The 16,173-nt window shown below is 46.2% G+C and overlaps 1 protein-coding gene across 1 annotated transcript in view; it reads left to right on the top strand.

Moving 5' to 3' along the window:
- Nucleotides 1–16,173, top strand: part of fah (fumarylacetoacetate hydrolase (fumarylacetoacetase)) — a 59,719-nt gene that overhangs the window by 19,404 nt on the left and 24,142 nt on the right. The window contains exon 6 of the mRNA XM_073032956.1: nucleotides 7,317–7,414. Coding sequence (XP_072889057.1) covers nucleotides 7,317–7,414 — 98 coding nt within the window. The remainder of the gene's footprint in view (nucleotides 1–7,316; nucleotides 7,415–16,173) is intronic.

The following is a 16,173-nucleotide window of genomic DNA, read 5'->3' as shown; positions in this document are numbered from 1 at the left end:
AACCCTCTGGAATGCTGATAATCGGCTCCTTGGCATTTTTCACTTTGCTGGTTCACTGACTTCCCCAGTAGAACCTCTTTGTTAATTCTAATTTCTTCTATTTCCGCTGAACCTTTGCCTCTCCAGTATTAACAGGAGACTTTTCGTGTCTCGATGAAAACACATAAAATACCAGTGCCATTTCTCTGTGATTTTGTTCCTCCATGTAATGACATTTTTCCACCCTCAAGGACCCACACTCGCTCTCCTTTTCCATCATACCGACAGAAGCTTTTACAGTCTTTTGATGTTTCTCCTTTATCAATTTTGTGGCCCTTGTTTGATGACTTTGTGAATTCTGCCAGTCATCAGATGTACTGCCTTTCCTGGCAGCATTATAAGGCTTTTCCTTTGATTAAACAATAACTTCCATTACCCCTGTAATTTAATAAGATACCAGAAAAAGAGGGGTATAGATATCTAGCAAGATCTGTGAGGCAGGAGATGAGAGAAGGAGGGGCTGATGAGGCTGAAGAGGGATTTAAAGAGTGGAGCTTGTGGCCGAGGTTCCCCTGATGCAACAAAACTTAGCATGACGGGCAGGTGAGGTTTGGAGGGGGAGGGGGGTTTTGAATGTCCTTACTTGATAGTGGTTACACAGAGGGAGGCAAGGGAGTATTAGTAAAATTCAGATAGTTTGAACTTTCCAGGCAATATAGAGTATCCCATGGTAGATAGTATTTCTACAGATTTGTGAGTACAGGAATAGGGTAGAGAGAAGGAGGGTGCAGTAGAGGACTGGGAGAAGGGCAGGAGTACATGAGAGAGATGGGGGCAGGAGTAGAGGAGAGGGGGCAGGGGAACAGGAGAGAGAGGGGGCAGAAGTAATCATATAACCATATAACAATTACAGCACGGAAACAGGCCACCTTGGCCCTTCCAGTCCGTGCCAAACGCTTACTCTCACCTAGTCCCACTGACCCGCACTCAGCCCATAACCCTCCATTCCTTTCCTGTCCATATACCTATCCAATTTTTTTTAAATGACAAAATTGAACCTGCCTCTACCACTTCTACTGGAATCTCGTTCCACAAAGTACTGGAGAGGGGGGGCAGTAGAGGACAGAGAGGGGGCAGGAGTAGAGAAGAGAGGGAGAGGGGCAGGAGAACAGGAGAGAGAGGGGGCAGGAGGAGAGAAGAGAGGGAGAGGGGCAGGAGAACAGGAGAGAGAGGGGGCAGGAGGAGAGAAGAGAGGGAGAGGGGCAGGAGTACAGGAGAGGGGGCAGGAGTAGAGGAGAGAGGGGTCAGGAGGAGAGAAGAGAGGGAGGGGGCAGGAGACAGGAGAGAGGGGTAGGAGTAGAGGAGAGGGGGCAGGAGGAGAGAGGGGTAGGAGTAGAGAAGGGGGGACAGGAGAGAGAGAGGGGCAGTAGAGGAGAGAGAGGGAGGGACAGGAGTAGAGGAAACAGAAGTTTAGGAGTATACGAAAGGTAGCAGGTGAGCCCATTACCACACTGGTGTTTCGTGCAGCATTGAAGGCCCTTCATATCTGGCGGTGTTCAGAGCTTCTTTCATCGTGCCAGTAACTTCTTCTCAGTTTTCACTACTGTCAGTCATACAAATTCCGGGTGGACACCCAGGAATACCATCGCACTCCGATGTGAAAGGAATGTTCACTGCTGTTTCTGTAACAGTTTTGTTTTAGTTGTTAGCCCTTAGCTGAGCCCCCGAACCCGGAGGACCAGTGGACCACTCAATCTGGCCTTTACCCTTTGACCTGTTTGGCCTGGGTGACCCTACCAAGAGCTGAAGCGTAAATCCCAGACTCCAGCCAACACAGCTCTCCGGGTCATTGAGGCACGCAAGCCTCCAAACCACGACAAGGTTGTGGTCCTCTTGGAGGGAGAGGAGAGGTAGAGGGGTTACTTAGGAGAGAGTGTGAGGAAGGGGAAGGAGAGAGAAAGGTACACAGGAGTAGAGGAGGGAAGGATCATGAGCAGGGAAAAGAGAGGGCACAGGCATTAGAGAGAAAGGAGTATGGGAGGGAGAGGGCTGCAGGAATAGGGAAGAGAGAAGGAAGAACAGGTGTAGAAGAGTAAGGGAGTGCAGGGGAGGAGATGGCCTAACCATTCGAGGCAGCTCACTCATTTTCACATGTAGAAAGTAGTAGGAATTTGGAGTAAACACAGAAATTGCGTGGAAACACTCAGCCAGTCAGGCAGCATCTGAGGATGGAGTAACTGAGTTTGTGCTTCAGGTGGAAAGCTCTTGGAAGTTTGGAATAATCTACAGCAAGTGAGGAGAAGGTGGGCTGCGGAGTCAGGTTCTCAGGTCTGAGGAGACTTATTTTCATTCCAGTCTTATGAGTTCTATAAGGCCATAGCCTCCTACAAAGTTAAACATTGGGGACATAGAAACATAGAAAATAGGTGCAGGAGTAGGCCATTCGGCCCTTCGAGCCTGCACCGCCATTCAGTATGATCATGGTTGATCATCCAACTCAGAACCCTGTACCTGCTTTCTCTCCATACCCCCTGATCCCTTTAGCCACAAGGACCAGATCTAACTTCCTCTTAAATACAGCCAATGAACCGGCCTCAACTGTTTCCTGTGGCAGAGAATTCCTCAGATTCACCACTCTCTGTGTGAAGAAGTTTTTCCTCATCTCGGTCCTAAAAGGCTTCCCCTTTATCCTTAAACTGTGACCCCTCGTTCTGGACAGTAGAGCTTCGCTTCCAGATGAGCTCGATGCCCCCTGTGCTCGCTTTGCTCATCAGAACGTGTAGGAACCATCACGCGCCCATGTCTCCTGATGATCCTTTGGTCTCAGTATCAGAAGAAGATGTGCAGTCTACCTTCAAGAGAGTGAATTCATCTGGTCCGGACAGAGTACCTGGTCAAGTACTGAATACCTGTGCTGACCAGCTGGCTGGTGTGTTTTTGGATATCTTCACCCTCTCACTCCGGTCTGAGGTAAGCATATTATTCAAGCAGGCTTTAAATATACCGGTGCCTAAGGAGAATGTTGTAACGTGCTTCACTGACTCTTGCCCAGTGGCACCTCGATCCACAGTGATGAAGTGTTTTGAGAGGCTGGTGTTGTAGCATATTAGCTCCTCCCTGAGTGGCAACTTGGATCTGCTCCAATTTGCCTACCGAAGCAACAGGTCTACAGCGGATGCCATCTCATTAGCTCTTCACACAACCCTGGAACATCCGGACAGGAAGGAAGCATACATCAGGATGCTCTTTATCGATTACAGCTCAGCATTTAACTCCAAGTTAATCAGTGAAGTCCAAGCCCTGGGCTTCAATATCCCCTTGTGCAATTGGATCCTGGATTTCCTCACTTGTAGACCCCAGTCAGCTCAGTTTGGCAAAAGCATCTCCATGATCTCCATCAGCACAGGAGCACCACAGGGATGTGTGCTTAGCCCCCTGCTCTGCTCAATTTACACTTATGACTGTGTGGCTAAGTACAGCTCCAACACCATAAACAAGTTTGCTGATGACACCACTGTTGTGGGCTCTATCAAAGGTGGTGATGAATCAGCATTGGAGAGAAAGCTTGAAAATTTGGCTGAGTGGTGTCATAATGACAATCTGTCACTCAATGTCAGCAGGACCAAGGAACTGAATAGACATCAGGAGAGGGAAAGCAGAGGTCCATCGGAGGATCAGAGGTGGAGAGAGTCAGGAACTTTAAATTCCTGGGTGTCACTATCTCAGAGCACCTGTTCAGGATAGAAATGTAATTGCAAAGAAAGCACAAAAGCATCGCAACTTCCTTAGAAGGCTGCACAGATTTCGCACGACATCTGAAATCTGGATAAACTTCTATAGATGTGAGGTGGAAAGTGTGCTGACTGGCTGCATTCTGGCCTGGTATGGGAACACCAATGCCTTTGAACGGAAAATCCTCCAAAAGATAGTGCATTTGGCCCAGTATATATGGGTAAAACACTCCCAACCATTGAGCACATCTACATGAAACACTTCGGTAGGAAAGCAACATCCATCATCAAAGGTCCTCACCATTCAGTCCAGGCTCTTTTCTCACTGCTACCATCAGGTAGAAGGTACAGGTGCCTCAGGACTCGCACCACCAGGTTCAAGAACAGTTACTACCTATCAGGATCTTGAACAGATGAGAATAATAACGTTTGTTAATTGAGACATCCCCATAATCAATTATCACAATTTAAGGACTCTTTATCTTGTTATTTCATGTTCTTGTTATTTATTGCTATTTATTTATAATTATATTTCAACAGTTTGCTGTTCATTGATCCCATTTACAGTTACTATTCTATAGTTTGTTGAGTATGCCCACAAGAGAAAAAATCTCAGGGTTGTATGTGGTGACGTGTGCGGTACGTGCTCGGATAATCTCAGGGTTGTACGTGGTGATGTGTGCGGTACGTGCTCGGATAATCTCAGGGTTGTACGTGGTGACGTGTGCGGTACATGCTCGGATAATCTCAGGGTTGTACGTGGTGACGTGTGCGGTACGTGCTCGGATAATCTCAGGGTTGTACGTGGTGACGTGTGCGGTACGTGCTCGGATAATCTCAGGGTTGTACGTGGTGACGTGTATGGTATGTGCTCGGATAATCTCAGGGTTGTACGTGGTGACGTGTGCGGTACGTGCTCGGATAATCTCAGGGTTGTACGTGGTGACGTGTGCGGTACGTGCTCGGATAATCTCAGGGTTGTACGTGGTGACGTGTGCGGTACGTGCTCGGATAATCTCAGGGTTGTACGTGGTGACGTGTATGGTATGTGCTCGGATAATCTCAGGGTTGTATGTGGTGACGTGTGCGGTATGTGCTCGGATAATACTTTGAACTTTGAATTTCTGAGGTGACTGATGAGGCCAGTGTATGAACTGCAGACTCTGCCACCATGGAAACGGGGTGAATGATGGGATGTGCTTGTGGAGCCTTGTGATCTGCCGTGTTCCTGCTGCACTTACACAGGGCTCTCTGTGTGTCACCAGTGCCCGCGCCCAGCGTTCTGAATATCAGCCTCGATGCTCCTCGGGTCCGAGATTCACACAAGTCAGTGGAAACGCTCCTAGTTTTCAAGGAGGCTTTGGAAATAAAAAAATTTTAAATTCTTGAGATACAGCAGAGAACAGGCTCTTCTGGCCAGAACTCCCCTGATTTAACCCCAGCCTAATCATGGGGCAATTTACAATGACCAATTAACCTACTAATTGGTACTTCTTTGGACTGTGGGAGGAAACTGGAATAAACCCACGTGGTCACAGGGAGAATGGACAAACTCCTAACAGGCAGTGGTGGGAATTGAACCAGGGTCATCTAAACTGTAAAGCATTGTGCTAACCACTATACTATCATGCTACCTGTGTCTTGAAATGTCTGCTGTCTGCCTGGAATACTCTTCCTATGGGAGAGCCTGGAGTAGAGTTTCTGTCTTAGGGATGCAAGTGAAACGGCCTGCCAAATGCAATTGGCTGAGTATTACAAGGGCATCGATGCTGGGGGTATTGACCTGGGGGAGGATACCGATGTTGGGTAACTGAACTGCCAGTAGATATGAAGGATTTTGGAGCGGCAGCATTAGTGGCATCTCTCCTGAGCCCTGAAGTGTCTGCTGTAGGCAGTATAAGCCCAGAAACAAAGGGGCAGCAATCAGTCTTCCCAGCAGAATGTGAGTTTCTGTTTCACATTTGTGTCGTGATGGCTGGAGAGGACAGGGTCACAGATCAGCACTTTCTACCGACAGATACTTTATTGATCCCAAAGGAAACTGCAGTGTCTCAGTAGCATCACAAGTTCAGAGACAGACAAATGTTAGAAGAGAATTAAGAAAGAAATAAAAATAAGTTACCACCAACAATCTGTGGGGTGGGGGGTCATCACTTCCCTGGCTATAGGTTGACTCACTATAGAGCCTAATGGCCGAGGGTAACAATGACCTCATGTAGTGTTGTCTGGAGCAGCACAGTTGTCTTAGTTTGTTACTAAAAGCACTCCTCTGTTCAGCCAAGATGGCATGCAGAGAGTGAGAAACATTGTCCAGAATTACCAGGATTTTCATTGGCTTCTTTGTTCTATCACAGCCTCCAGTGTGTCCAGTTTGACTCCTATTGTCGTTGGCCGTTCCCCTTTAACACTTCCTTCTCCCTGATTATGCCCCAATCTCAGTCATTTGATTTCCATTTGCTGCTAGTTTGCCCAATTACCGTACACCTGGCTTTCATCGGAGACTGGGAAATAAATACGATGGCGACACTATCACAGGTTGCCAGTTTGTTGGTCTATTCTCGTGTGATACTTCGTTCCCTTGTCCGATTAGAACTGTTAGTTCCAAGTTCCACTCTAGTTTCTAGGTAGTCCCTGTAAACCCCGTCTCCTTGTCAAGATTCCTCTGGTTTCCTGTTCTACGTTCAGGTCTGCGCCAGCCTCTCCAACTCAGTCGATGTGCCGGTGTCCTACACGTGGGTTCTCCTCCGTCGCCCCCGTGTAACTCCTGTAACAGAGCCAACTTTTCTAATCAGTTTATTGAGCCTATGATATCTCCCGTTTATGGTTCTAATGGAATGACAGGACATAGTGAGGCCTGGTGTAAGAATACACATTGCTATATGAAGTTTGGTGTGTAGATACAGAAGCATAATTCAAGAGTAAGAACGAAAGGGGGGGGGGGGAACTTAGCTTTCTGTTTTTAAAAGATATTTCTGATTTGAGGGTTTATAAAATGGTTAACGATTGCCAACATAGCATGCCTACAGTTAACCCTTACCACACATCTTTGGAAAGTGGGAGGAAATTGGAGCACTCACAGGTTTAAGGTGAGAGGAGAAAGATTTAATAGGAACTTGAAGGGCAGTATTTTTACACAAAGGGTGATAGATATATAGACACACACACACACACACACACACACACACACACACACACACACACACACACACACACACACACACACACACACACACACACACACACACACACACCCCCCCCCCCCCCCCCCCCCCCCCCCCACCAGAGGAATTGGTGTGGTAACAATTTTTAAGACATTTGGGTAGGTACATGGTTTAGAAGGTTATGGACCAAAAGCTGGCAAATCAGATGAGCTAGGATTGGGCAGCAGGGATAATTTTCCACGTGGTATATCCCTCTGACTAAACACAGGACATGATTTAGGTTAGATTCATCGATGGGCTGAATTTTGTCCTGCTGGCGTACGTTGTGACTGACATACTTGCCACGTGCAGGAGTCCAAGGTCAACTCCGCTTATGATACATGATCACAGTGTGAAGGTGGGCATTGCAGAGTTTAAACCAACACTCTGTGTGGTACCTTCTCAGGTTGTATTTACCCGTCGGCTACCATGGCCGTGCATCGTCCGTTGTTGTGTCTGGGACCCCCGTCAGAAGACCCCTGGGACAGATGAAACCCGACGACAGTGAGTATGAGCCGATACAGAATTAATTTCAGTGAGCCCCTGGCTGGTGACAGCGCTTGATGAGCAAAAGAATGCAGTTTAAAAATCATCGTATGTTGAAGGTAACTCAATTAATTGAATAATTTTTCGAAGGTGACTTCAGAAAGGGCAGTCCAAATTTGGATTATAGTAGCTTTATTGATTATGTTGAAACTGTATTGGCTATTGTCACTGATGATAGATCTATGTGACCCCGTGAAATTGATTTTATGTTTGGAATGCCCTTCAGTTACTAATGAAGGTACAAGTTTTTGAGCATTGGATGCCCTTTAATAGAAAATTATCTTCATAATTCCAAACGCTTGCGATAGAGCAAAATAAGTCAGCTAACCATGCACAGTGTCCGAAATAGCTTGCGTTGATACAATGCATCAGGCAAGATTTGGTGCCCAAGGACAGTTCGGCAGAAGCTGAGTCAGAGAGGTTGTCCCTGGCGTGCTTTGGAGGAGAGCCAGAAATGGAGAGCAAGACGGTTTAAGGAGGGAAATCTGGACATGTGGAAGCTGAAGGCGTGCCTGTTCATTACGGGTGGAGTGAGTTCAGGGATGACATCTGACCAGGAGCAGAGCAGTGCAGATATTTAAGGCTGGTGAAGGTCCCATGAATAAACGATTAGGAACAGGAAGAGGATGCACAGCCCAACTAATCTGCTCACCGGTAAATAAGGTGACTGCTGATGTGTTACAATTTAATTCTGCATTCTCCACCCTTTCCCACCCACTCTCCATGACAACCTTTTACCTCCTAGTGTATCAAGAATTTCTATACTTCTGCCTGGAAGGTTCCTGAACTTCCACAATCCTTTGAGGAAGACAATTTGAAAAATTGAACCTCGTTCTAGATTCTCCCACAGGAACAATCCTCTCCACGTCCACCCAGACAAGAACTGTCAAGGTATTCTGTTTCAATGAAGTCTCCTCTCACCTGTCTAAACTCCAGTGGGTATAAGCCTTGCCTGTCCAACCTTTCCTCATATGCCAAACCACCCAGTATTAATCTGGGTGTTAATCTAGTCAACCTTCTTTGAACTTTGAACGCAGTAACATCCCATCCGGTCCACAGTCCTGCAGATGTGGTCTCACCAATGTCCTATATATGTGAAGTATAACTTCCCTAATTACGTATTCAATTCCTCCAGCTGAAAGTAACCAGACGGGGCTTGGAAGCAAGTAGGTATAACATGGTCATTGTAAGAGTGGTTGTAAATGATGAGAAGCAGCAGATTTGGGTCTTGGTGATGGGGCATGTGTATACTCTGGATGGAAGCCATGGTTGCAGTTGATGTTTTGCCTTTAAATGGGGTCAGGAGTCAAGGAGTCTTAGAGAGATACAGCAGGCAGACAGAACCTGTGGTTGCTTGAGTCCACGCCAACTATCAACGACCCGTTTACACTGATCTTACAACAACGCCTCACGTTTATCCTCCTCACTCTCTCATGAGCTCTTGCCAGACTTCACACTTGAGGCCATTTACAGTGGCTGATTAACCTCCAGAGGACACCCAGATAGTGACAGGGAGAACGTGCAAACTCCACTCAGACAGCACCAGAGGTCCCGCCACTGCGAGGCAGCAGTTCTACCCATTGTGCCACTACGTTGCCCTCAGTGGCACTGCTTCCCAGTAAGGTAAAGTATTGTTCCATCACAGCAGTCACGATCTCCAGGGGCAGACTGCATTGAACCAACAAGAGGATCAGCATCGATGAGTATGCGCGATCTGTGACTGGGTATACAGAGAAGCGCATTGAGGTTGTGACCAGAGCTCTGTGAAGGCAGGAGCCATGGCTAACAGCAGAGGTCCCAACACACTGAATGATCGGAATGTGGGATAAGATGGCTCTCACGTCAGCATGAGTTTGGTTTTCCTGTGCCGTCAGGAAGGCGAGACAGGATTACTCACAGAGAATATACAGCCCCTTCTGTGACACCGAGCGTGACAGGACAAATCCACCCTGCTTGTTAATGACGATGAACTCTCTCGTCCTGGAAGGCTGAATATCTTTTACGCTCAGTTTGATGCATGGAAAGGCATTCTGGCAAGGAAGGCCCCCCCACCCGAGCATCAATGTCTCTCTAGGTCAGTCCACTGTCCCCACAGGCTTCAAGATGGCCACCATCATCCCAGTGCCCAGTGATCTGACCCAACGACCAAACATCCACTGGCACTGACCTCAACAATAATGAAGCGCTTTTGAGCGGCCAGTTATAGATCGGATTAAATCCCATCTTTTTGCAACATTGGACCCTTTCTAGTTTGCCAGTCGCTTAAATCAGTCCATTGATGATGCCATAGCCACTGCACTCCATCCCGTTCTGTCCCACCTGGAAAATGATGCCTCATTCGCCAGGTTTGTGAACTTCAGCTCAGCATTTGATACGATCATCCCTCAGAAGCTGGTGGGTAAACTGCCCTCATTAGTTTTCAACACCTCTCTCTGTAACTGTATCTTGGACTTCTTGACAGAAAGGCCACGTTGTCAGAAAGGTCTCTAGCTCCATCACATTGAACATCGGTACTCCCAGGGCTACATGGTCAGCCCATGGCTGGAGTCTGGCTGCATTGCCAGATCCAGTTCGAACCGAATCATCAAAATCGCTGATGACGTAACGGTGTTTGGCCTCATCAACAATGACAATGAGACGGCATACAGAGAGGTGGTGGAGCAGCTGGTAGAACAGTGTGAGCACAACACAGACAAGACCAAGGAGATGATTGTGGACCTTTGGAAGTTGAAGACAGGCCACTCTGCTTTGCAATAAATGACTCCTCTGTGGAGAGAGTTAAGAGCACCAAGTTTCTGGGAGAGCACATAATGGATGATCTCACCTGGTCCCTCAGCATCATCTCTTAGGTCAAGAAAGCCCAGCAACAACTCCAGTTCCTGAGGAGATTGAGACGAGTTCTGATTTTTACAGTAGTGCCATAGAGAGTGACCTACCAGCTACATTTCTGTCTGGTACATCTGACCCCAAATCCCTAGAAAGGCTTGTGAGGAATGTTGAGAGGATCATCGGGGGCTCCCTTCAGGATATTTATCAGGAGTGCTGCATACGCAGGGACTTTAGCATTATAAGTGATCTCCTCCATCCATCCAACAACTTCTTTGACTTCCTACAATCAGGTATGAGATATTGTAGCATTAGTACAAGAAGAGTTAGAATGGGAAACAGCTTCTTTACCCAGACTGCAATCAGCAAACAAGAAACAGCCAACCCAGGCGCTTTACAAATCATTGTTGGGGGCTTCAATCAGGCTTGTTTGAAGAAATCTCTGCCCAGTTGTCATCAACATATCACCTACAGCACCAGGGGTCCCAACACACTCGACCACTGTTACGAACGATTAGGAATGCCTACCACTCCATGCTTAGAGCACATTTTGAGGAATCTGATCACTTAGCTGTCCTCCTTCTACCTGCAGCAATGCCCCAGAGACAAGGACAACAAAGAGGTAGTTGCAGGAGACAGAGGAACCAGCTATGGATTTCTACAAGTTGGTGCACTTGGCCATGTTCAGTGACTCATCACAGAATCTGAATGAATACACCATGGTTGTCAAAGACATTATACAAACAGTCGTAGATGAGTGTGTCCCCACAAAGTCATTCAGAGTCTTCTCTAACCAGAAGCCCTGGATGAACCATGAGGGCCAGATCAGTGGCATTCAGGTCTTGCGACCAAGTTAAGTACAAGAGGTGCAAGTGTGATCTCCAGAAAGCCATCTCACGGGCGAAGCGGGAATTCCAGCCTAAACTTGAATCCACAAGGGCTTGAATACTATCACAGACAGACAGACTTTATTGATCCCGAGGGAAATTGGGTTTCGTTACAGTCGCACCAACCAAGAATAGTGTAGAAATATAGCAATATGAAACTATAAATAATTAAATAATCATAAGTAAATAATGCCAAGTGGAAATTAGTCCAGGACCAGCCTATTGGCTCAGGGTGTCTGACACTCCGAGGGAGGAAGGAGGGAGGGAGGAGGCTGATCACCTCCTACAAAGTGAAACCAAGCAGTATGGGTGAACAATTGGCTTTGCTCCAAGATGAGCTGTATGTTTTTTATGCTTGCTTTGACCATCAAATAATTGAGGCACCTTCAGGAACTCCCAAAGCACCGGATGAGGCTGTGATTTCAGTTTCTGAGGCTGACGTGAGGGCATCCTTCGGGAGGGCGAACCCATGGAAAGCATACGGCCCAGACGCGGTACCTGGCTGAGTACTGAAGCCCCGTACTGATCAACTGGCTGGAGTGTTCACCGATATCTTTAACCTCCCACTTCAGCAGTCTGAGGTGCCCACATGATTCAAGCAGGCTTCAATTATACCGGGGCCCAAGAAGAACTTTGTAACTTGCCTCAACATCTATTGTCCAGTAGCACTTACATCCTCTGTGATGAAATGCTTTGAGAGGCTGGTGATGAAGTTTATCAACTCCTGCCCGAGAAGCTACTTGGATCCCCTCCAACAGGTCAATGCAAGATGCCATTTCATTGGTTCTTCACTCAATCCTGGAACATCTGGACAGTGAAGATGCATACATCAGGATGCTCTTCATTGACTATAGCTCAGCATTCAATACCATCAACTGATCAAAACTAATCAATAAACTTCAAGACTTTGGGCTCAATACCTCTTTGTGCAATTGGACCCTCGATTTCCTCACTTGCAGACCCCAGTCAGTTCAGATTGGCAACAACATCTCCACGATCTCCATCAGCACAGGTGAACCACAGGGCTGTGTGCTTAGCTCTCTGCTCTACTCGCTTTACATTTATAACTGTGTGGCTAAGCACAATGCCATACTTAAATCTGCTAGCGACACCACTGTCTTTGGCCGAATCAAAGGTGGTGACGAATCAGCGTGCAGGAGGGAGATTGAAAAACTGGCTGAGTGGTGTCATAACAACAACCTGTTAATCAATGCCAGCAAGACCAGGGAGATGATTATTGACTTAAGTAGGAGGAAACCGGAGGTCCATGAGACGGTCCGCTTCAGGGGATCAGAGGGGGAGCAGCTCAACGACTTTAAATTGCTGGGTGTTAGTATTTCAGAGGAGATGTCCCAGGTCCAGCATACAAGTGCCATTATGAAGAAAGCAAGGCATGCCTTTACTTCCTTAGAAGTTTGCAAAGATTCAGCATGACATCTAAAACTTTGACAAGCTTCTGTAGATGTGTGGTGGAGAGTTTATTGATGGTTGCATCACAGCCTGGTATGGAAACACCAATACCCTTGTACAAGTAAGCCTACAAACAGTAGTAGATATGGTCCTACCCATCACAGGTAAAGGCTTCCCCACCATTGAGCACATCTGTATGGAGGACTGTCACAGGAAAGCAGCATCCATCATCAAGGACCCCGACCACCCAGGCCATGCTCTCTTCTCGCTGCTGTCATTAGGAAGAAGGTACAGGAGCCTCAGGCTCCACACCATCGGTTCAGGAGCAGGTATTTCCCCCTCAACCTATTTACTTAGGGGGTTGTCATCTGTGATCCTCACCATCAGCAGCCGACTATAATTAAGCGTACTAAGAGGTGGTCGCGGGAGGCAGAGGAGCACCTTTGAGTCAGTGGACTGGGCCCTGTTCAAGGATTCATCTGTGGATCTGAATGAACACACCTTGGTTGTAAGAAAAGCATGGTGACCTGCCTCAGTGACTATCCCCCGTTAGCACTTACATCCTTAGTGATGAGAGTTTGAGAGGTTGGTGATGAAACATATCGACTCCTGCCTAAGAGGTAACTTAGATCTGCTCCAATTTGCCTGCAGGTCCACAGCAGATGCCATGTCACTGGCTCTTCACTCAACCCTGGAATATCAGGACAGCAAAGATGCATACATGAGAAAGCTCTTCATTGACTGTAGTTCGGCATTCAATACCAACAAAACTAATCGATAAGTTCCTAGTCCTTGGCCTCAAAACCTCCTCGTGCAAATGGATCCTGGATTGCCTCACTTGCTGTGTGCTTAGCCCTCGCTCTGCTCACCTTACACTTATGACTCCATCTTGTGCACTAGCCTACAAAGTACCCAGGACACCTTTAGGGAGCGGTGTCTCAGAAAGGCAGTGTCTGTTATTAAGGACCTCCAGCACCCAGGGCATGCCCTTTTCTCACTGTTACCATCAGGTGGGAGATACAGAAGCCTGAAGGCACACACTCAGCGATTCAGGAACAGCTTCTTCCCCTCTGCCATCCGATTCCTAAATGGACATTGAATCTTTGGACACTACCTCACTTTTTTTAATATACAGTATTTCTGTTTTTGTGCTTTTTAATCTATTCAATATGTGTAATTGATTTATTTGTTTATTTTTTTAAAAAATTTATTTATTATTTTTTTCTCTCTGCTGGATTAGGTATTGCATTGAACTGCTGCTACTAAGTTAACAAATTTCACATCACATGCCGGTGATAATAAACCTGATTCTGATTCTGACTGTGTGGCTAAGCACAGCTCCAGTGCCCTGACGACACCACTGTCATAGACCGAATCAAAGGTGATGATGAATCAGCATATAGGAGGGAGACTGAGTGAGAGGTTGTTGATGTGAGACCATTCAGCCAGATTTTCAATGTCAGGAAGACCAAGGAGCTGATTATACACTTCAGCAGAAGGAAACCAGAGGTCCATGAGCCAGCCCTCATTGGAGGATCAGAGTTGGGGAGGGTTAGCAACTTTAAATTCCTAGGTGTTTTAATTTCGGAGGACCCATCCTGGGCCTATCATGTAAGTAAAATTATCAAGAAAGCTCAGCAGTGCCTCTACTTCATTAGGAGTTTGCAGAGATTCAGTATATCTAAAGCTTTGACAAACTTCTTTAGATGTGTGATGGAGAGTATATTGACTCACTGCATCACAGTCTGGTGTAGACATACCAATGCCCTTGAACGGAAAATCCTACAAAAAGTAGTGGATGTGGCCCTGTCCATCATAGGCAAAGCCCTCCCCACCTTTGAGCACATCGACATGAAATGCTATTGCAGAAAAACAGCATCCATCATCAGGGACCCCACTAACCAGGACATGCTCTCTTCTTGCTGCTACCATCAGGAAGAAGGTACAGGAGCCTCAGGGTCCAAACCACCAGGTTCAGGAACAGTTATTACCCCTCAAACAGCAGGCTCTTAAACCAAAGGGGATAACTTCACTCAACTTTACTTGCCCAACATTGAACTGGTCCCACAACCAATGGACTCACTTTCAAGGACTCTTCAGCTCATGTTCTTGATATTTATTGCTTATTTCTGTGTTTTGTATTTGCAGTTTGTTGTCTTCTACACTCTGGTTGAATGCCCTAGATGAGTGGTCTTTTATTGACTCTGTTATGGTTATTATTCTATAGATTTATTGAGTATGCCCACAAGAAAATGAATCTCAAGAGTTGTTTATGGTGCCATATGTGTACTTTGAAAATAAATTGACTTTGAACTTTTACTGAACTCCGTGCCACCACCCAGGTCTCATCATGTATGAAGCACCAGGAGTGTTATACTGTTTACTTTTTAACTTGTGAGTGCACCTTATGTAACCCTCTCACCGAGGAATGTAACAAACTAGGCTCGTAAGCTAACTCTGGCTACCAGCCACGTGAGTTAATATTGGATGGATAAGCAACACACATCTAGGGTCGGTGTGATTCAGATTCAATTAAATAGGAAAGTTGTACTGTTCCATTGAGGGAATGAAAATTGGGTGAATGCTGTGTCAATATTGCCCCATGCAAGGTTACCATTTGCCAGGAAATAACAGACCTTATACCAGCATAAAATTATAAAAGTGGAAGTATATTTCCAGATATTTCAACTTTAACAACAGTTAATAGAAAAAGAAAAGAATGGGCCCATTACAGTTAAACCAGTCTAAATATGCAAATAAACATTGGAGCTTGTTTCTGAAGTAGTCGGGTGTATTGTTTTAATTACTCACAACGCTGAACCCATGTCACCAGCCACAGTACGAACTCCCCGTGAAGAAAGTTATCAACAAACTGCTAACACGGAAGTATTGGCACTTCCTGCTCGGAACCATTTGTCTGCATAATGCACTTCTTACAACAGGGTCTCCCCTTCGGGCGGGATTCAGCGAGCGTCTTCCCTTCTGCTCCTCTTCGCACCTCTTCCTTCTTCCAACACCTGCCAACAAAGGTTCAAAACCAACCCAATGTTCCTCAGAAATCTGATCCTGCCCAGCTATCTCAAATGCTCATGGCATCCCACTGGACAGCACATTACCGAGTCAAACATTCCTAAGCTGAGCCAATGCCTCCTTATCTTAGCGGAAACCAAAATAACTAGTCTATGAAGCTTAATTACCGGAACTCACTGCGTTTTACAGGAAAGCTGCTGAAATAAAATACATAACAGCATAGCAGTAGGAATACAATAAAACATGTTCTTAACCAGGGCATTACACATATTTGTAATACAGGTTGTGTACCCCTTAACCGAAATTCCAAATTCCAAAAACCTCCAAAATCTGAAATTTTTTTGGAGCATTGACATGATGTCATAAGTTCCACAAAGCACTGGGAAAGTCCCCAGGCAATGCGCAAGTTTCTGCACACTGCGGACAGTTCTGAGAAGTGACCTCACATATGTAATGATGAGAAGTTAATGAAAGATAGAATAGTACTGCATAAAGTGAAAAATGAAGATCTCAATTGTGTATTGAAAGAGTGAATCCATCAGTGTAGGAATGAACATCTGCTGC

Source organism: Hemitrygon akajei, chromosome 30 (genome assembly GCF_048418815.1).
Source record: "Hemitrygon akajei chromosome 30, sHemAka1.3, whole genome shotgun sequence".
NCBI classification, from domain to species: domain Eukaryota; kingdom Metazoa; phylum Chordata; class Chondrichthyes; order Myliobatiformes; family Dasyatidae; genus Hemitrygon; species Hemitrygon akajei.
Note: the sequence above shows the minus strand (reverse complement) of the source record. Positions and strands in the feature narration are given on the sequence as shown.